This window comes from Copadichromis virginalis, linkage group LG2 (assembly GCF_057382275.1).
Source record: "Copadichromis virginalis isolate Kocher_CV1m ecotype Utaka linkage group LG2, C_Virginalis_male_GT1.1, whole genome shotgun sequence".
Lineage (NCBI taxonomy): Eukaryota > Metazoa > Chordata > Actinopteri > Cichliformes > Cichlidae > Copadichromis > Copadichromis virginalis.
This window is the reverse complement of record NC_140619.1, coordinates 22,552,891-22,574,180: the sequence shown is the minus strand read 5'-3', so window position 1 is coordinate 22,574,180 and position 21,290 is coordinate 22,552,891. Positions and strand designations below refer to the sequence as shown.

General features: G+C 42.5%; 1 protein-coding gene across 1 annotated transcript in view; it reads left to right on the top strand.

Moving 5' to 3' along the window:
- gpc3 (glypican 3) overlaps positions 1 to 21,290 on the top strand; it is a 155,535-nt gene that overhangs the window by 8,839 nt on the left and 125,406 nt on the right. The window contains exon 2 of the mRNA XM_085473790.1: positions 922 to 1,083. Coding sequence (XP_085329916.1) covers positions 922 to 1,083 — 162 coding nt within the window. The remainder of the gene's footprint in view (positions 1 to 921; positions 1,084 to 21,290) is intronic.

Here is a 21,290-nt window from a genome sequence, read left to right as displayed (position 1 = left end):
CTCAGAAAATATGATGCAAAGCATTTATTTAAAGACACAGATATTGTGTTGTTTCCTCTTTATTAATGTGAACTCTTTTTATCTAAAAAAACAAAAACAAACAAACAGATTTCACACTCCTTTTAGCATGACCATGACTCGAAGTTTACTGAGTTTCACAGTGGCGGCAGGCTCTTGTTTATCTTTCCTGCTTTCCTCCTGTGTGCGATTAATTGAATTAATTTCTTCGACGTGTTTGCTCTTTGATCAGGTCGTGTCTGGCTACATCGCCCCTCTGAAACATCCCTGACACCCCAGTTTTGCTTTCGCAGGCTTGAATGCGTCGCTCAAAAAGGAGCTCGGGGAATCCAATTATTTCTCATAGGTGTAAACAACCTTTAGTGTCCACAGCCAGGTGAACGAATGTTGTTTCACTGCCTTCAATCTTACTCGTGGCTGTTTTTTTTTTATGTGTATCCATAATGAAAGCATGCTGGAACCTAGGTTTATTTGTCTGCATGATGCACTGCTCCTGGCTCTCATCTTAAGTCTAAAAACACAAAAAAAACATACTTTTTTTGATCCTCGGAGTGAAAAGTGTAGCCTTGAGTGGAGGAAAAGTTTCTGTTGACCAAATTGATCTCTGAGGAGAACTACACAGCTTTAGTGTTTTGCGCGAATGTGGATCAAAATGACTTATTTTTAAGCAGCAATTTATTTTTGACTTGAGCCCGGCTACATAACACAGCCTCTACATAATAATCATACGCTCATTAAGGCTGCGGACTCTGCTGGAGATATTTCTTAGTTTTTGCATTCGGAAAATGCTGCTGAATCTATTTGTGTGTCTTTTTTTTCTTGAAAATTAAACACCAGTGGCTTCGCAGCTACTTCCCTCTGTTCATCCAGACTACCATCCTGTCCCTGCTGATTTCCTGCCAGGTGCAGATCTGCAGGTTTGCCAAACCAAAGGCCCGACCTGCTGTTCCAAGAAGATGGAGGAGCGGTATCAGGTAGCGGCGCGCAGCAATATGGAGTCTGGTCTGCAGGTTGTCAGCGCACAACTCAAACGTCTCATCATCCAGAACGCCGCGATATTCCAAGGTAAGCAGTCTGCACAGTTCATCCAAGACCTGCCTCGAAGAAAGACGAGATAATTTCATCTGGCACGCACAACAAAAAAACAACCCAGTGTCACAAATGCACACATTTAAACACATAAATCAACAGTGTTCACTTTCTTGGCTACAATTTTTTTTTCACATCGGCAGCTCACTCCTCCAGGCAGGGAGTCACGTATAAATAAAGCTGTAGCAAAATGCATACAGACAGGAGGCTGCTGTTCAACTAAATGTTGGAATGGCAGCGACGCGTTGTTTAAGTGACTTTAGATGTAGTGTGGTTGTCTGTGCCAGACATGTTGCTCCAGAAAGTGACAGCCTCCTGAGATTTGGCGCACTGCAGTTGGCGATGACTGTTATTCACAGGGAAAGAGAGAGAAAATCCCCCACGACAGTCAGCAGCCTTCCTGGAAACCTGGATGAGAGCGGTCAGAGGAGGCGCGCTGCTAGGACTAACTCAAGCGAACAGTCGCATGCAAAATAACAACTCGGGGAAACGGTGACGCGAAAAAAAGACGTAGATTTTGTCGAAGGTGCAGGAAGCAGGTGAGTGACTGAACAGTGAAATGAAATACCTGGTGTAGCAGGTGCTACTCAGGTGTGCAAAGACTATTACAGTGTCCGAATCATTCTGTTAAAGAAAATGTACGATGCTTCTGTGTTTTCCTGTTGAAAATTAGATGAAAAGAAAAACACTCTTGGAAAGTAAATGCAAAGTTATAACCTGCAGTAGGTAAAGGTGTTTCCTCCTGCTTCTAGTGTATGCATGGTTCAGTAGTCCAAAATAGTCCAAACTATGACATTTGTCATGCTAAAGCCAATATGTACAGATAAGATCTTCACTCTGAGAATAAAGCTTAAAATACGACTGTTATCCAAGTATTCCTCTCAGCCGGACTGGACCAGTGAAATTATGAGTTAAACGGGTAAAATTACAGAAAAGGTTATGATAGTTCACTGTCCAGATTATCCTGTAATTATAAAGTTTTTACTGTGAACTCACTGACCTATTAACCGCCCTCAAAACCCCCCAAACCCAGACATTTTGATATACATGGCAGAAAAACTGAAATTTTTTTGTTATCGTTTAGCTATTATTTAATTACTCTGGTGAAGTATGAATTTTAATGCCTCTTTATGAATAGAATAAGCTGTAAAAGTTACAAAAATACAGGCAAAAATCTATGCACTCCTTCACATTTTCCGGAGCTGCCCAGCTGGCCAGATTGGACTCTTCACTTGGCTGATTCTGGCCCCTGGGCCATATGTTTGACACCACTGCTCTACATGGATGCTTTCAGGTGACCTGGGAGAGAAAAAACAGGCAGTGAAAAGACACTGCTTCTGGTTTGTAAGATCCTGGGCATCGGTTAAGAACTCCTGTCACCAGTCAAAAAGAAGGGAAATTAAAATCTCAATACGGCCACGTCTCAAGAATGACAAGTTTGACAAAGACCACTCTCCAGGGGAGAGGAAGAAAAAGCGGACAGCAAAAGAAGTGGCTGGATAACATCAAAGGAACTATTAGGGCTGATGCAACACAAGTCCAGGCTAAGAAATGAGACAGACATAGAGAGAGCTGGCCGGTCGTGTGACTGCTGTGGTGTCTCCACAGTACGTGGGATCATTGGACACATGCATCGTAAGAATCCTCCAGAAGCCTAGATTATCCACAGCACACTCATTGGCTAATGACTTGTGATTGACAGGTAATCACAATACGTCTTCTAGTAAGGCAATAAAGCAGAGGTGTCAAACTCCAGGCCTCGAGGGCCGGTGTCCTGCAGGTTTTAGATCTCACCCTGGGTCAACACACCTGAATCAAGTGATCAGTTCATTACCAGGCCTCTGGGGAACTTCAGGACATGTTGAGGAGGTAAATCAGCTGTGTTGGATCGGGGAAACATCTAAAACCTGCAGGACACCGGGCCTTGAGGCCTGGAGTTCGACACCAGTGCAATAAAGTAACGTGTTAGTGTACTACATGCAGTAATTACATTACAATTGTAATCAGATAAAAAGGAAAAAAAAACATGAAACATGTTTTTTCTTTAATCAACTGATTTCAGTTGAGTGGAGATGCGGACATTGTTTTTATTTTTATTGCACTGCAGGAAAGAGCACAAAGTTCAATCGGCACCCAGGACAGAAAAAGAACTTGTTGTGCTGCAAACAGACTCTTTGCAAACATCTGCAGAAACAGCATGCTAACACAAAGCTAGCAAAAAAAGCTGAGTGACTCCCAACCCCAGTGACGAGCAGTCAGGCTGTAGGCTCTGTTTCTACCTGCTCATGTTTCTAAAGTAGAGTCTCTGTGATGATTACTTTGAAGTCTCTCTGCGCTGGTTTTCAGCTTTGCTTTGCGTTCATACACGAACAATGAAAGAAAGATCACACGTGTCCTTGGCAGGACGGCGATTTTGATCAGTGTGTGGAACTGTAGCCTAACTGGTAATTAGGTTACAGTGTGTATCAGGTCATTTTACCAGACAGTAATGTACTGAGTAGTGTGATGAATCTTCCAGGGAATAATGAAGTCACGTACTTCGTTACTGTCAAGAAATGTGATGTGTGCTACATAACATTTTCATTTAGTTACAATCCCAACACTGCCAGTGAGCGAGTGGTTTCACAGTCAGAGTTGTTGTTTTAAAAAAAGAAAAAACCAAGATGGCGACGGCAGAAATGACACAATCTCACTTTGAATGAAAACTTTACAAAGTGGTTTCAAATGAGCTGGACGGCAACAAAGAAACACACAGCTCGTTTCTCTCTGTCGCCACGCTATCGACAGCTCTTTCGAAGTATCCCTTTCACTTTTAATGTTGAGCTTTTGTTATCGTGCTATGCAGGCCTTTTCAACCCAGCAAAGCAGCACTGTTTACTGTCTCGGGGTTTCCAGTTGAAGAGGGACTCACTGGGCCAACTTTTTTGAGAGTACACACTTATGGGCTGTGAAATGCGGCACCATCCTGACACGGCAATTAAAACTTGAGGTTTAATGGGGACCGTGGGGTTTGCTTGACTTGGTTGTTTCACACTAACAATGTTAGAGATTGCCGCTGTGGTTTGGCTGCTCTTTCCTAGAAGGGGTTCAATACTAATTGCTTTAGCATAGGGCTGGAGAGAACTCCCCAAACAGCCCACGGACTGAAATCCTTTTAACATCCTGGTCTTATCTGTTTCCCTCAACTTCATTTTCATCCTCTCTGTCTTCTCCTCCTTTCTTCTCTATCTCTCTGCGACCCTGCCATTCTCTTTCGCCCTCTCCTTTCTGTCTCGTTCAATCTGCTCAACTTTTCTCTCTCCTTCTGTCTTCCCCTCTTTTTCTATCTTCCTTTCGCGTTGGTGCGACTATTGGGAATTGAGTGCATGCCTTGTTTGCAGTCTTCTTTGCAGCTCTCTGTCTCTTCTCTTCAGCATCCACTTCTGCCAGAGATCAAAGGGCTCCCCCTCTTCACTCCTCTGTCTCCAATCTCTCCATCCCTGCATCCTCCTCTCCTTCCAGCTCCACCTGCCTGCTCTGCTTTCCCAAGCCTCAGACTACACCAGAGTTTTCACCCTTTTGAAGTGAACTTCTGCAAACAATGGAAAAGTAATGGCTCTGTCTATCTTTGTCTTTTAAGTAGTAAGATGACAGGCCGCCTTAACTTTAGCTTTCTTTAGGATCAATACCAGGAAATAGGTAAGGCATTAGGAATTGTGCTTTGCGCATGTTTCAAATGCCAGTTCACAATCTAATGAGCCTTAGCTGATCTCTTTATAGCATAGCAGGAAAATACAACATAATGGATAAAACACCGTATCCTCTCTAATATGACAGATGATTGGATTTCACTTTGATTCGCATTAGCGCGATCATACGGCCGTGTTCGCCGAGATTGCCTCACGTTCAGCGTCTTGATGATGTCAGTTTAGTTTCAAAATGAGAATCTGTACCCTGCGCAGGATGCACAGCTTTAAATCTAATCTTTGTAACGAGAGTCTGATCTCAGAATTTAATTTGGTAAATAAATCATGGAGTTCAATATTTCTGACGAGTGCATTAGTATGTGATGTTGCACATCGGTGAACATGTTTTTTATTGCAGAGTTTGGAGTGGTGAGAGTAGATGATAGTGATTAGGGTAATTTGAGAGTCTTTAAAGGGGCATTGCATAGATTTTAAACATAGAGCTTGATCTATGCTTTTCACTAGTAATAACACATCTGGTGAAAGTTCTCATATACGGTCCCACGTGGCTTTTTAGCCTGTCCTCAAATAAACATATAAATAAATAAACACGTGACATCACAAGCTTTGGGACCACAGACTGTATATAAAAGATAGACAAGCCTGGACTTCAGCATAGTCGCTATTACAAAATTGGACTTTTGAAACTGGGTGTGATGAATGTAACCACGACTGAAAACATACCCTGCTTTATCATTTCTTGTACTAACTATACTAATAATAATATTAAATAATATTAATAATATTAAAAAAGACTAAACAACAATCAGTGAGATCATAGGTTCGACTGCAAGTCTTTACTTAGGTCATGAGTCGATCAAATGAATAAATCGCATTTATACAATTGGGCTGCTTTTAGTTTTTTGCAACTGCCCCCTGCTGGCCATTAGAAAGAATGCAGGTGTAAGGAACTTACAGGAATTGGCCATGCTTTTTACACAGTGTGCAAAAAAAAATGGTATTTAAATTTTTCAGTTGTATCTTTTTATTAGATTCGATTGAAATAAAGAATTGTATACTGGTAATACTTTTGATAATTTACATTTTAAAAACTTAATTCTAAGACACTCTGCAATTAAGTGAAATGGGCGTGTTCATAGTTTAAAGTAGATACGCCCCAGGAGAAGGAGGAGGGACTCCCAGTTGCTGGGAACTGGGTGATAGTCGGCCACCAGCCAATTGGGACATGTGGAGGCCACACCAATCTTTAATCTACAGTCTGTGTTGAAGACTTCAAATTAAACAGACCACCCATAAGTCGACTATCTGGGTTATAGAGTTACAAAAACGTGGTCTCAAGGTCCTATCTCTATAAGTCTCTCATCAACACAGGCATGTAAACACTAAACTGTTGCATAAGCCCTTTGAGTGCCCTGTTTTCTGACTGCTTGTGCAATCATACAGTCTAGACAATTTTGAAAAATAGTGAGAAGATAATGACGGCTTCTCACAGCTCAAGCTGGCAACCTTTTAATTGCTTGATTTGTGTGACTAACACTCGAAAGCCCCTGGAGTGCTCGAATCACGATTCAAAATAGACAAAAGAAGAGAACCATCAGATTTGAGGAGCTGGAATTAGGAAGAATATCTGAAAAACTAAAACACTTAGTGTGGGTTTGATTTTATAGCATCCAGCTGACAGTGACCAAACACTAATGTTGTGAGTGCTGCCCGGGGCAGTGAATTTATCATTTTGGTTAGCTGCTTCAGCACTAAAGTTCTTAAGTGGACTGTCAGCACTAATTAGAATGAACTTTCAGGTGTGATTTTGAGTTGCACATGTGCGGTAAACGGTCTGCTCTGAAGAACAAGTCCAAAAATGACGTCTTTATGTTGAGGCTTAGCGAAGTAAGCCACAGATTTGTGTTTGTGATGTGATTACACTTCACACCTCATCTCATCCCCTCTGACTCACCCATCCTCCCTGTCGTCTGTGTAACTGCCCGACAAAGCAGAAATTCATCCAAAACTGTCTTCTGGCATTTTGGGTGATTGGCAGCTCTAATTGATGTTATTTCCCCAGTGTTGTCCTTCAGAGCTGCGCTGCCACTGTTGCGACGACACTCAGCCTGAGCCCGCAGATTAAAAATGAAATTATACTTCTCTGTTAATGAGAGACGCGTTTATTTAACTTTAACTAACTTTTATTGGAGTGATCTCTTTTTGCATTAGTGCTGAAAGCCGCTGTAGCTGATTGGCACTGCGGGCTGGATAGGGCTGCTTTCTTGTGCGGCGCTTGTGTAAAAAATGACATATCAGAAAATGACCACAGTGCTGTCTCGCTCAGTTTCAGCACAGCTTGGCGTTCCCGAGGAATAGTCTTCACCCAGAAGGGAGTCAGATTCAAGTCCAAGAGCAAGCCTAATTAATAAACATGAGAGGACAGGATTGGCCCGATTGCTTATAAAGTGGAATGTGTGGGGAGGAAAGTTGTGCAGTGCAAGCGTGCGCGCGCGTAGATATCAGAGAGTCTGTGTGATATCTGTTGAAAAAAGTGGGACAGCCAGCCTGGCGCTCCTGGAATGACTCAATGAGAAGGCTGGCTCAGTGGGGTGTTCGAAAACAGGTCTGACTTGGACTACTTTCAGGCAGCATGAGGGCGATCTGCGTGTGGCTTCACTCGTTGCCGCGAGGCAGGGGAGCTTTCTCCACTTTACTCTGAACTCACAGGGGTGATGCTCTGTAAATTATCAGGAGTTTGGAAAGAGTTTGAAAGGATGCTCGTATCTTTTTATCAAACATAAAGACACCGGGAGTCCTGCCGTGTGTATTGCTCAACAAACTTGGCAAATGTTTTAGTGAAGAAGAAGACACACACACGCACACACCATCATTTTAAAAGGGAATAAATCTTTTGTGTCCTTGAGATCCTCATGCCTCGTTCCTAGCGGGCCAACAAATTAGCATCTCATTAGCAGTCTCAAAAAATTCCATCGACTTCCCCCGCTTCTTCTGGACGAGTTTTAATTACTCTGAGTGTATAAGGAATTACAATGGCAGACCCCCTGTGGCCGTAGTGGAGGTGGTTGTTGACCTTGACAGGAGTTTGCCCTCATTTGTCTCTGATAGTGCTGAATGGACATTTGCTGTGGCAGTAACCCAAACGAGATGTGGCAGGAGGCGGATGATGCAGAAACCTGGCAGACTCGAGCTGCCTCTCCTTCCAGCAGCCAATAATCAAAACCAGACCTCGCTGCCCTCTGTATCCCTTCCCTGTCTCCTGCTTGTTAGCCATCCGCTCGATCCTAAGTGCTCCGGGCGTCTGGCCTGAGCAGGCCTTTCCTCTGCTCTTCCCATCATCTGCTTTCCAATAATCATCCCGTAGCTCGCTCGCTCCATGGAGTCATTTTGTCTTCTGGAAAAGTTTCCCTGAGTAATCCAATAACGGTGAGGGCTGGTGGGATGTATGCCTGCAGTGAGATGTCTGAAGTTGTTTACTTGCTGCCCCGGGCTAATCTAATAACTTAATGATGGGGAGAGGCAGTGTTGCTATGTCCAATGGGCTCCTTCGAGCATCGTTTACCAGACACGATGAGATATACCAGCCATTACCACATCTTCTTTTATCAACTGGTAACTTGGTTTTAAACTAATTGCTGCTGTTTTATCATTGTGCGTCACTTATTAGTTTTCCCGTAATGAGATTTTCAGTACTTTTTTGATCCCTCTGCTGGGCCGGCAAACTGTTGTACAGATTGATACTTAATAAAGCACTGTAATTCTGAAGGGTGTGCTGTCTGTCTGACTTCTGAGGTTTCTCTTGGAGCTCTGGAGCCACAGAGGAAAAAGCGTGTCTCTTTGCTGTGAGCCCGAGAGAACATAGTGAGCTAGATGAAGAAACAGCAGCAGCAGCAGATACAAAGGAGCACCCAAACATCCAGGTACAGCAAATGTACGAAGCCTCCTTATTGTTTCTGTCGCTGTTTTGTGGAGAAAGCCTAATGTGATTTACTAGTGGCAAACGGATGTTTGGGTGCCACTGAAATTAAACTCTAACATGTGTGTTTTTCTTTTGTGTGTCATCCTTTTCTGCACGACAAAGGCAGAAGCTGAGAAGTACTGCAGACAGAAATGTATTAATCTTGCTTCTTCGCATATTCTTTTAGATTGAAGTGGAAAAATTGGAAGAACATACATGAATGTGTTAACAAAGTTGTGTTGTGAATCACATTACCTTTAGTAATGGTGTAAAAACACATTTGCAGTCTTGTAAGAACCAAAAAATCAATATGTGTTTTATGCCAGCAGTGCTTTGAATTCAATGAACTGATGTCAGAATTCTCAGAAACTCTTGTTATTATAACGGCGCTTCAGCTATTTGGAATTCTCTTTTAGTAGGACTTTGAGTACATGTCACCTTTTTTCATTTCCTTGAAAGAAGGCACAAAATAGGCAAACTGAATTGAAAACAGTTTCTCAGAGTGATGAAAAAGTTGTGCAAGTTTGTGGCTTCCTGGACTAAGTAATGTGAGTGAGTATGTGAGTAGTATAGCCTGGTGGTCATTTGTTTGGCCAGCTACACCCTCGCTCGCTGCCTCCACTATCTGAACTTGATCTTTGGCTCAGTGCTGAATTCACCATTTTCCTTTCATGTAGCATAAATGGTCAACACTGTTTCCACAGGAGGTCGGTAAGTCTTTTTTTCCCTAGCCTTTAGGTGGGTACACTTGTGATGTGGCATGGGTCTGAATGTCTTTCATCAGATTTTGCTTTGCTGAGTCACACCATTGGTCACAAATTGCTTTTAGTCATGTCTCAGATTGTTATCATAATTATGCATTTAGGTTCACCCTCTAGTTCTCTCCATATTATATAGAGGAAAATGGTGCAACAGGGGATACAGTATCCTGTCCCACGCTAGGCTACTTAATACACTGAAAATATATTATTAATACAGGCTCTGTCAAAAAGAATTATCCAGTTTCAAAGTGCTTTAATTCCACAGCCATTCACTGGTAACAACTGAAACTACATTAAAAAGAGCGGATTCGTGACTTAAATGTGGTTTCTGGTAGTTAGCATAACAACAGCAATGGCTAAAGTGATTCCAGACATGCTAACAAAAATAAGGGACAAGTCTGACTGTCGTATGGACATGTGCTGTGTGTCCAAGGGGGACCCTTTAGCACGTGTGAGAATTGTAAGTTTTGTATGTAAAACTATATTATAATGACGTCAGATCAACCTCAAACTCTGCAGATGCAGCTAAAAGGTTTGCTGTGTGTTTGGCTTCCATACTGTGTACTTCCATACTTGTGTTATTTTGAGTGTGTTCACACTATCAGGTGTGATCCTGAATACTTTTCTGGATGGTGTGTGGACTATGTGTTGCATACTTTGCTCCCATAATGGTGGGAAATGGAAGGAGAACCAAACAAGGCAATGCTTGATATCTAGCTAACTGTTAGCTAGATTAACAGTGAGGTTGTTATTGTAATTACCTAAAATAAAAAAAGCAAAGCAAAAAGAATTAAGCGTGAAAAAACATTTTTAATTGACCTAAGTAAAACAAAATAAAACAATCCTGTTAAAAAAGTAAAATAAAAAAAATATTTAAATACTAAGTAACAAACAGAAAGAAAAAATACCCATAATGCCTCAAGCAATGTATAAGAATAAAATACTTCATGCAGTTATTTAGGTATATATCAGATTTATTCACCTTATGAACTCCAATGTGCCACATAAATTATCTAGTATATAAAAAGTTCTATAACATTGACACACTATACTATCAAAAGAGAAACATTCTTCAATAAAACTCAATAAAAGGTCTTGTGTAAGACCTTTTATTGAGTTTTTCTTTTCTGGGCATTAAATTTTTATGCTTCTGCCAGGAGGAAATGTAATTTATTTCAACTTTATATCAGCTGTTTGCTCTAAGTATTACTGTCATCATTTGTGGTCATGGGACCAATCATAGGTGATTTAAGGTGGTAGTGCCTGTGTTTCATTCTCTGATGAAGAACAGGTGTGCGCTAAACGTCACACACTACTTAAGATGATACTCATAAAGTAAACTGGAGTTCTGCAGCGTGTGAGCTGTTAATTCCTTTGTTGTAATTATTTGATTTTTTTTGTAACTAAATAAAGGGTAATGATTTGAAAAGTAAAAAATTTTAAATAAATGTCTTTTCATACAACTCAAATATCTAACATAAATTAGCCGTATTAGGCATTAGGATTTGTTTATTGAGATTTAGAGTGTACGCCAGAATCGTGATGTTCTGGAAGAAAAAATTGTATTCATGTTCTCCAGAGGATTTTGATTGTGAGCCATAGGGGGTGTCCAAATTCACAGGCTGCATCCTCCTGAGGCCGCATTTGTAGTCCAATTATGTCACAGTGACGCGATGAAGGCTGTCCAAATTTGTAGACTCCTCCAAATGCGGCCGACAAATGCGTCCTCCTTTTCCCCAGATTTGAAGCATGGGTCAGTGTCACTACCCGATCCGTACCGGAAACCCGATCGGTACCCCGCATGCGCAAATCTTACGTCACTTCCTCTCTTTGCCAACATTGCGACATTCAATATATTTGAATGATACGGTTAGCGCCCAGTTAGCTCCTAGCATTTCTCAACAGCTCTGCCTCCTTTTCGACTGCCCGGGACATTTAAACAATGGATAATCCGTATACAAAGAAATCATGCTTTTCTCCTCAACAGAGAGCGTCCCCGATTGAGCAACAGCGCTGTAAAATAAGAAGAATGGCGCCTAATTACAGAGTTAATAATGCAGACTTTGTAATATCTCACGTGTAGATTCATCAGCCAGATTAAGTGTTTACTGACAATTGACAGTGATAGCGCACATCATCATCACTATTCCAACAATCCTCTCCTCACAGACAAGCATAAACACACTCGACTATCGCTAAATCAGATTTAACACACGTTTGTAATGACGATAATTCAGTTTATAATAGGGTTTATTCGCTCGGTCAGCAGGTGGCGGTATCCTCGTACACTGGGGAGTAAACTGCCATTAAACGAACAGAAGAAGAAGAAAACATCTGCACATGCGCGGTACGGATCGGGTAGACCCGATTTGTACAGTCAGACTTTACACATGCGCAGTAAGGATCGGAGAGTCCTGATCCGTAACTTTCTTTTTATTTTTCGTTTTTGTCTACATTGTACTGAAATGCTTCATTATTGCAAACATTTTAAGATATACTTGTTATTCTTAACATCTTAACTCTTACTCTGACCCAGAACTATCGTAAAACGCTACGACCGGAAGTAGAAACCTTTCGCGCATGCGGGGTACCGATCGGGTTTCCGGTATGGATCGGGTAGTGACAGTCAGGTGTATACTTCGTGGCCCAAAATATCCCAGAATTCATAGCGCGGCCAGTAGGGATGGGTATCAAAAACCGGTTCTTGTTGAGAACTGGTTCCCACTGTTTCAATTCCTTGGAATTGTTTGCCATTTTTGCAAACGATTCCCTTATCGATTCCAGTCGCCCCGAATGACGTCACCACGTTGCGGAGCATCATTTACCTGGCAGGAAACACGGCGCCTAAGCGGCTCAAACGCTCAAAAGTTTGGTTATACTTTACGAGAACGGATGACAACAGGGCAACTTGCAATACTTGCAAAGTAGATATTTCATTTAAGGGAGGAAACGCTACGAATATGCAAAAGCATTTGCTCACAAAACACACGATGACCTTAAATGAATGTCGTGTTTTTAATTCTGCTCCGGACTCGTGAATCTCAACCCAGCAGCAGCGGTAACGTTTGCACGTCCTCTCCCGTTAATGCGGCAGGTAAATAATCAACTAACAGTGCATATTATGTTAGCAGAGTCTGGCCGGCTCAGATGCTGGCAGTTCTCGCTGCAGTCTATCGGTAGCGTCTCCTTTCAGGCCAGGATAGACGAATGTCACCGAGCAGTGACTAAGTTTGTGGTAAAAGGCTTGCACCCATTTGCCACAGCAGATGCCCAAGATTTTCGGAATGTGTTTAATTGTAGGCAGGGACATTACTGGATATTCTTGTGTAATTGCTACAGAATAATTTATGTTATACTTTGTTATTGCTACAGAAGAATATTTATTTTATTATTTTACATTTACAATTTTTTTTCCTGGGGGCCCTGTGACACCCCATTGAAGAGCCGTAGGCTGGATCTCTTAAGATCTCACTGTTGGGTTTGTAAGGCCATGTTACTCCTAAATTTCTACCTTGTTCAAAGAGAAAATGTAAAACAAAGTTCTAAGCTAATCGAACTTAGTGTTCTCCTTTAAAAAAAAAAAAAAAGAATCGATAAGAGAATTGATAAAGAATCGAATCGTTAAACAAAATCGAAAATGGAATCGGAATCGTGAAAATCTTATCAATACCCATCCCTAGCGGCCAGCCAATTCCAGTTTCCAACAATGGCGGCAGCTGCTTAGTTTTAATATTACTCTTATTAATCTTTCTGGATCACAAAATAAACTTTCAAGATGTTTTCAGGTGAGAATATAGCTGTGTAAACTTCAAATATCTGCTCGGTTTATCAAGACATCACATATTTGCAAAAGTGCTCCGACGTTTTCTAAGACATCTGTTACCCACCAGCTCGATAGCTAGCCCGGGGTTCAAGGCTCACTAGAGCCGGCGAGAGCAGCGAACTCCCGGCACATCGTTTTCAAACCCCCCGCAGTCTTTCACTACTCAGGTTAAACATGATTTATAAGTCACTTAGATAACTTAAAGATGTTATTGTTTGTCTTTTTTCAGTGTTTTACTTGTTTGTGAGTAAATCGGTTTGGCTGAGATTACAGCTGAATAAACGTCAAACGGAAAACTGATTAAAGTGTGAGATGATCGAGAATTTACGGCAGTGTCCTGATATATTTTAGATAGCAAGGAGCAGATGCTGAGTTTATTAATCTCCACCGAGACAGCTCAGTGGAGTTTAATAACTGAAGGCTAGAGCATCCCATTTCACAGCCGCTCACTTCGGGCCTACCCAGCCTTCAGAGGACCCGGCCCACGTAGACCGCAAAGGCCGGGTCCTCAGGAGGATGCAGCCTATGAATTTGGACACGGCTATATTCTTATGATTACTATTACTTTCTATGTGCTACAAGATTGTGACATGATGGTACATGCTCCTTTAGAAACTGCAAGTCTGTATGATACCAAACTTATTTCAACAATAAGGTAATTTATTTATGATATGTTGCAAAAGAACTACTGTACCCACAATTCTAAATAGAAATGACAGCGTGTGATCGGTAGAGCTCACTGTGACTACGGAAACGTCACAAACTGCTGAGTGGTTATTGCAGTCAGGAACACATCATTGTGTCATTACAAAACATATTTAAAACTCTTATTATACAACACTATGATGATGAAACGGATTCAACTGGAAAAGGGATTTACAGTGCATTATTCTTAGCAAATTCCAAATAATGATAGAAGAATTGGTTTAACCGCCACTTTCAAACCTCAAACAAGTGGACAGGTGTTCTGTTTGACTTGAAGTAAAGTAAGCCTGTCAAAAACGGGTACAGAGTACATATAGTGGATATAAAATGGTACTGAAAGACATCTATAAATTAGAAACACTTTACTTTTATACAGAGACAACAGCAGGTTTATTGAGGTTTGCTTCACTGGTCCTCTAACCCGGGCTAACTCACATCATACTAACTAATCAATGGCTTTGTTTATTGGTGGAGAGTCTGTAGAAACAATTTCATATCATTCTTTTTATTCCCCCAGATACAGTTTTTTTTTCTTTCTTTTTTTACATTCTTTTATTTTTCCATTGTTTGGCTTTCCAAAGTGTTCGCCTTATCTCTGCAGGCTTTTGTGTTGGCTGCTAGTCGCTCCTGTCTCCACAGGAAGCCTCAGCCTCCTATTCCCAACAGGGTTGGCATCCTGTTTAAAGTGCTCCTGTAGTCTTGTGCGCGTCGCAGTACACCTTTTTAATCGGGCCTCTGTCTTTTGATTTGACCACGCTCAAGCCCCCCTCAAAAAATGCAGCGTCTGTCTCTCTGCTGATAATATGTCAGCCAGTCAGCACCCCATGGGGTACTTATTTGCATATTATTTCAACTGTGACTCTGGAAATCTTCAATAGGAGAATTATCACCCCAGGAAGAAATGAGCCAACTCCCTCAGACAAACTCTTTGGGCTGTTCGTCTTATTCACTCCCACCATTATTTTTTAAACAAAGGCTCATTCCTCCGTTGAGATTAGGAGCCGGTGTAGTATGTTCATATTAAATTTGGAAAAACCTGTGAAAGATTGGTTAGCTTTGCTTCTGAGCTTTTAGAATTAAATCTTTAGAAATAAAAAGAATTTAAAAAAGAAGAAATTGCTTTAAAAGTTGCAGGTCCATTTTTTTTGTTTGTTCCGATCTAGCTTGTGTCCTTGAATGTTTTCTCGTGAAAAGCAACATCTTACTCAACATAAATGAGCCTTTCATGGTTCTGAAGTGAAGCTTTTACTTGTAGTTGCGTCTGCAAATGCACTCATCCTCCTCCTTGAGCTGGGACGCAGGCGTTTGGGCTTCAGCTCCCACCAGATCAGAGACAACACTTAGCTCTGGCAGATCTGCCTCATTAGATTTATTTATTCTAGAGAGTTTTGACTGAGCTTTGGCGTCACCTCAGCGGAGCGTTATCTGTGGGGTGAACGCGTGGTCCCGTTCAGTTCTACGGTTGCGACATCACCTACCCTGTTGTGTTCTGTAAGCCGACGCGGAAAGACAAAATTGTCATGGGTGGTTTCTAGGGACGAGCCTGGCTCTCAGTGTTTGAGCCACGTTTGAATGATGTGCCCTGTTGCACGCCTCTCGAGCCGAATTTCATCATAGAGGAAAAAACAAACAGTGTGGAGTGGGGATCAAAGTGTCATTTGAAATGCTATCATCAAAAAGCGCTGTAGGGACTGACAGCTCCTCCCAGCTCCAACTGAGGGAAGCAGCCTTTGTTTCTTTCCAAGTCTGATGACTAGTGCATCAGCTGGGAAGGGAAAGGGAAGAGCTCGGATTAAAAAAAGGAATAGAGAAAATGAAGAGTAAGTAGCAGAAATGCAAAGTAAAGAGAAAAGGATGAAAAGCAGCATATTGATATGTACACATCGCCTACCGAGCTAATAAGCTCCTTTAAATGAATCACCCAGTGTCTCCATACATCATGTGAGACTTTTTTCTCCCGCTTAATGGATGATACAGATCTGCTTTTCAGAAATGCCTACAGTTCTTTTTAATCAAAGCCTGCTCTGCCAGCGAAATCAATGCAAATGTAAGCTCACATCTGAACAGCCACATCTATTAACAAGGCGCACTTTAGAAGGCACACATTTGTCTTCACATTAACCCAAATGGAGTCTATTTTTAGATGTCACTTTGTTTGCATCCTTGCACCAGGGCGGGCACGTTTGGTCTTGATCTGGAGGCTGAATGATTCTTTATAGCTGATACACTGTGGCTCCAAAAGTTCCCTTTTGCTCAAAGCTCTCACTCCCTCAGTCTGAAGTTATTTGAGCGCAGCTCTGTGGGGGCAACCCAAGCAAGACCTGAAGGTGTTTGCCTGTCAATCTTTTTCTTTGTGCACCACGTTTGGCAGGTCGTGGCATGGGACCCCTGTTCCAGAATTAATCTTCAAGGTTGCGTTGTTTGTGAAAAGCCGCCTCTGCTTTGCCGAAATGCACTCCGCAGTCGGTTCGCGCATGTCTGACATGTTTAAGTGTAATTCAGGTTACTATTTCATGGTATCAGCAAAGCGTTTGCATGAATAGGAAGATTGTAGGACTGTTACGGCAGCCAGGAGTGAGCCATTTATCTCTGCTCATCTATTTTTCCGCAGTTCATACTTCACCTCCCGACCCCACCAGGTTGCCCTGCAATCGTGCACTTATAGTTCAAAGAGATGCATTTTTCATTTCGGCCTATGAAATATTGAAAAACTTACGCAATGTGTGCTCAGCCATGCGAACATAACAAGCATGTCAGGTCAGAGTGGAGCAGGGCAGAGGGGCTTATCTCCCATCTTTGGGATCTCATTGCCTATTTCCAACAATATAACAACATTTATTCAAATTCAACTTCCTCTTGAGGAAGAAGACTCGCTGTTTCTCAACCAACACTATCATGGAGACAGTTCAAATGACTTATGGCTGTTATTGCAGTGAGACTATACGGATTTCTAAGTTGCAAAGATAAAGTAATATGATATTTACAACATGTATAACCTTAGAACTTAGCCCAGATTAGTTGTCTAAACTGATTTTATCTATATGGAGCCAGAGTGAAACTGGGATTTCCTAGTTTTGTTAATTCAAACTACACATGCAGTTATGCAAATGACATAGAAGAATATGAGACTGTGGCTCAGGGAGAAATGCTTTGAGTTTAATTGCTTATGTTAGCATAAAGCCATGTTAGCATATGTTAGCATAAAGCTAAGCAAAATAAAAATGCTATAATGGAAATGTAACTTAATCTCCAAAAATATAGCATAGAGTCCCATGACCAACATGGAACTGGCAAAAACTGCTGCTTCTCTCTGCTTCTCCCAGTACACAGGTTTAATGTTTAAATGTCCACCACTACAGCACTGAAAGCATGTTAAAAGCCCAACAAAGTTAGCTGGAGTAGATCATCTGCTAGGCCTCTTCCACTATTTTTAGTCTTAAACTGTGCTGCTTTGCTGTGTGTGCTGTTAGCTAACATGATTAACACCATGGCTTATTGTGAGGTAGAGACTATCACACAAGCTTGTAGTTGTGTTTTGGGGAATGAAATTCTAGTTTATTTGGCTGTTTCTGTGTGTTGCAACAGTGCGATTAATGAATACAGCTTGCTAACCGAGCTAGCTAGCATTAAGTGATAAATTACCACGCCACCCTTTAATCCATATAGAGGTTTTTTTCAGGTCATTACTTGGCATAGTTTGGGAGTTTTCCCACCATGTTGAGCATTAAACAACCACTGGTTGCTAAGGAAAAATGTGTACTTCCTGTTTGGTTGGTAAATGGTCGCCCTAAAAACTTCCTTGCAATTACTTTGGTAGCTAGCAAATTTCTGTGGCTTCTTGTAGTTTGAAGACTGAAGACAAGACGGTTTTCATTGTGATTGGTGCTTACCAGATGACTGGAGACTGGTGTATAGGCCTGTATGACTGAGGTCTTATTTAGTTGACCCAACATTGTCACACATCCAAAGTGGGAGACAGGTATATGTCATGTGATTAGTGGTCATATGAATGCAAAACCTCATTAAGCTAACATATGTACAATCTCCAAAATGACAAAATAACACTGGACCATATTAGTTAATTTCTCTTTTCATAACAGCAGTGGCAGCCATGCACGCACAGAAACAAGTTAGTGGCATGTTCACTTTAGCTGGATGACAAGCGGCTGTGTGTTGGTTTTAGCTTAGCTAATTTAAGTCAGTGGACTAGACCTCTGGACTGTTTGTGGTAAAGGTGCCTTCTGGAGCATTTTTGATACAGTTGTCTGACAGACATGACCTGCCTTGTGGTTTAATTGTACTAACTGTACTTTTGGCTCTAGGAACGCTCAACTTTAATTGAATCAAAGCAGGACTTTGCACACCAGCGGGTGATAGTACTTCCTAAGCCAATAAAGCAGTTTTTTTGGTCCTACATTAAAACTCTTTTCTTAAGAGAATATCTAGTGTGTAGTCTTCCATACAGTAATGATTGACCCTAGAAATTATTGATGAATTGGAACACTGTGTTCACCCAGCAGGAGTGTGTGAAGAGGGCACTGTAGCCCAAGGACGTGCCAAGACGGAGCAGCTTAACGAAGGAAAGAAAGAGAGGTGGAAGTGATGGTGGTGGGGAGCTGCTGTACACTTCCGTGTCTGTATGGCGTGACTGATGTGAAGAGAAATGTTTGGGTGGTGAAGAGTCTGCTGTGAGTCCCGGTGGAGCTTCATCAGTGGACCCACCCTACCACCCCTCCCATGACTGGACTAGAGGCTAAGTGGTGTGAAGCAGGGAGCTCTCCGACAAGCTCCATTACTCCTCCTCAGCCAATTCCCCTGGTCTGCCTGTCAGTGAAGAGGTGATGGGGTGGGTGCTGGGGAGTGGTGGGTCGATCAAAGGAGGTAGAATGGAGTGGAGTCTTGTTCATTTACCAGCTCCCTCATCAGCTATGTGTGCTTTTTAGCAACTTCCAAATGAAGCCTCTAAAAGTAGTTAATTCTGCCTTGTTAGGCGGACTTTTTAGCATGCACCGAGAGATCGTCTCTCTCCTCCTAAGAGCCAGCGAGACTGAGAAGTGGCGGGAAGAGGGGAGGAACAAACAAAGATGGAGAACTGTGTCACGGCTAACTTGAACCTCGTTAGTATCGATCCTCTCAGATCGAGCACCCTTTCATTTATAATTCATCTCTGCCTGATGGACACAGATGGAGGCTGGAGAGGGTGGGTGCAAGCTGTGTTTTAGTGCGTTTTCATTAGCAGTCTGAGATGTTTGCCTTTGATGGCGGCAATCATAATGAGCCACCAGGGGCCTGTGTTGCAGCTTGGGTGTCCGAGGGTTCAGCCTTGCTCTGTCAGGTCTGATGGGAGCTGCAGGCGACCCTGGTGGCCTCTGGTGCATTACAGGGGGCCGGGATGTTTGCTCTCTACTGGAGTGCTGTTGTCCCAATTCAGGGAACGTCAGTTTGAACAAGGCTAGCGGAGGGGATCGCTCCCTATTAATATTTGAGGAGCTCTCGTCGCTGCAGCTGTTTACTTAACAGAACACGCTCCGGGGCTCCCCTGAAGAGCGCGCCGCAGAGGAGCTGGCAGTGTCACCCTGTCACTCACTCCTCTTGTCCTCACCCTCCCACACCCCTCCTTGTCTCTCATGGGTGCTGCAGTGCTACCTGTCTCTTTTCCCTCGAGCTCCTTCCCTCCACCCTCACCCCCATCCATCACAGCCCTCATCGCGCTGCTTTTCCTACCTGACAGCTTCTGCTGGGACTGTCATTATTTTTCATTTCTGCAGCCATGTCACAAAAGCGTGTGCTCCCTCAGTGAATGCTGCGCCATCTGCGTTCTCCGCTTCAATTTGTAAACACATCCGTACACGTGTGATCTGCTCAGTCGGGATTGTGCCGACGTGTGACGGCGCTCTGAGCAGCCTGGGTGGATTAATGGCTGCTACAGTCAAACTCTGCCCTCCCTCTCTACCAATCTAAAGATAATAACAAGCATTCACCCGTGCAGGCCTTCCTGGTCCCGGCCTCATTTGGCTGAAGTGCATATCACCGCTCTGAAGTCAGACAGAGTTCAGGCTTTCATGCAGCTTTAATAACCGAGATTTTCCTCCCTAATTTCTCTCTGTCCTGCCTGTGCAGATATGACACAGATCACGCTGCTGAAAGGAGCATTCAGGGCTTTATGAATTATGCCCGTTTGCTTTCCTGCGTCCTTCAAAAGTGACGATCAATGCAGCACTTGTGTTTATATGCTAACAATGAAGCTATTATATACGTATAACAGTAATGTGATCTAAAAGTGGTACTGATCTTTACATCTGTCTTATGAGTAAAGCCCTGCCTTTGTGCAGGCTCCAGAACAAATACTACCAAAGTACTAAAAGATGCAGGATTTTAAATGTCCTCTTTCTGCTCTTTTAGGCCCACTGTTCTTTTTTTAAATCTCTGTCTTTGTCATGGTTGCAGCTGTGTGCAGGCTGGATGAGGACCCAATCGCAAACTCACGGAGGCAGGAATTAACTCAAAATTCACAGCTTTATTGCTGGACAGAAAAACCATACAAACTAAACTGGAAACTATAACATGTTACTGTCATGGTCCTGAGTCTGAGGACTCAGTGTTTTGTGTTCCTTATGCTTTTGTTCATTCAGAGTGTGTATTCTGTTGTGATTTTGCCATTTGTTAGGTTTCTGTTCTTTGCCTGCCTGCTTCCACTTCTGTGTTCCCTCTGTCTGTCCATGGTGTTATTGTGTCTGCTCATGAGTCTGCCTGTCAAGTTCAGTGTCCGGTCTGGTTCTCTGTCTGTTAGTTTCCTGTTTTATTCTGAAAGTTCATGTCTCATGTCAGTGTGTTCAGTTTTACCTCTCCCCTGTCTCGTTAGCCTTATTGCTCCCAGCTGTGTCTCCCTCCTGTGGCCCATTCCCTGATTACTCCCCGTGTATTTAAGCCCTGTGTTTTCCTGTGCTCTCTGTCGCGTCGTCTGTTTAACTCCATGTCAGTCTGCATTATTCTGTTACCTGGTATTCATTCTGCGTTTCTCTGTGAACCTCTCGTGTAGTCTGCTCTGTTCCATGTTTCTTCGTGTCTCTCTGCCCCTCGCCTCGTGTCCTCCATTTTGCATTAGTTTTCCCAGTTTAGGTTTATGTTCGGTTCTGTCCACACCTTGGTTTTCTGCACTGTAAATAAAACCCACTTGCACCTCCGCCATTGTCTGCTATTGGATCCTCCTTTCTCACCCTCCACACGACTGCCGCCCCAGCCGTGACAGT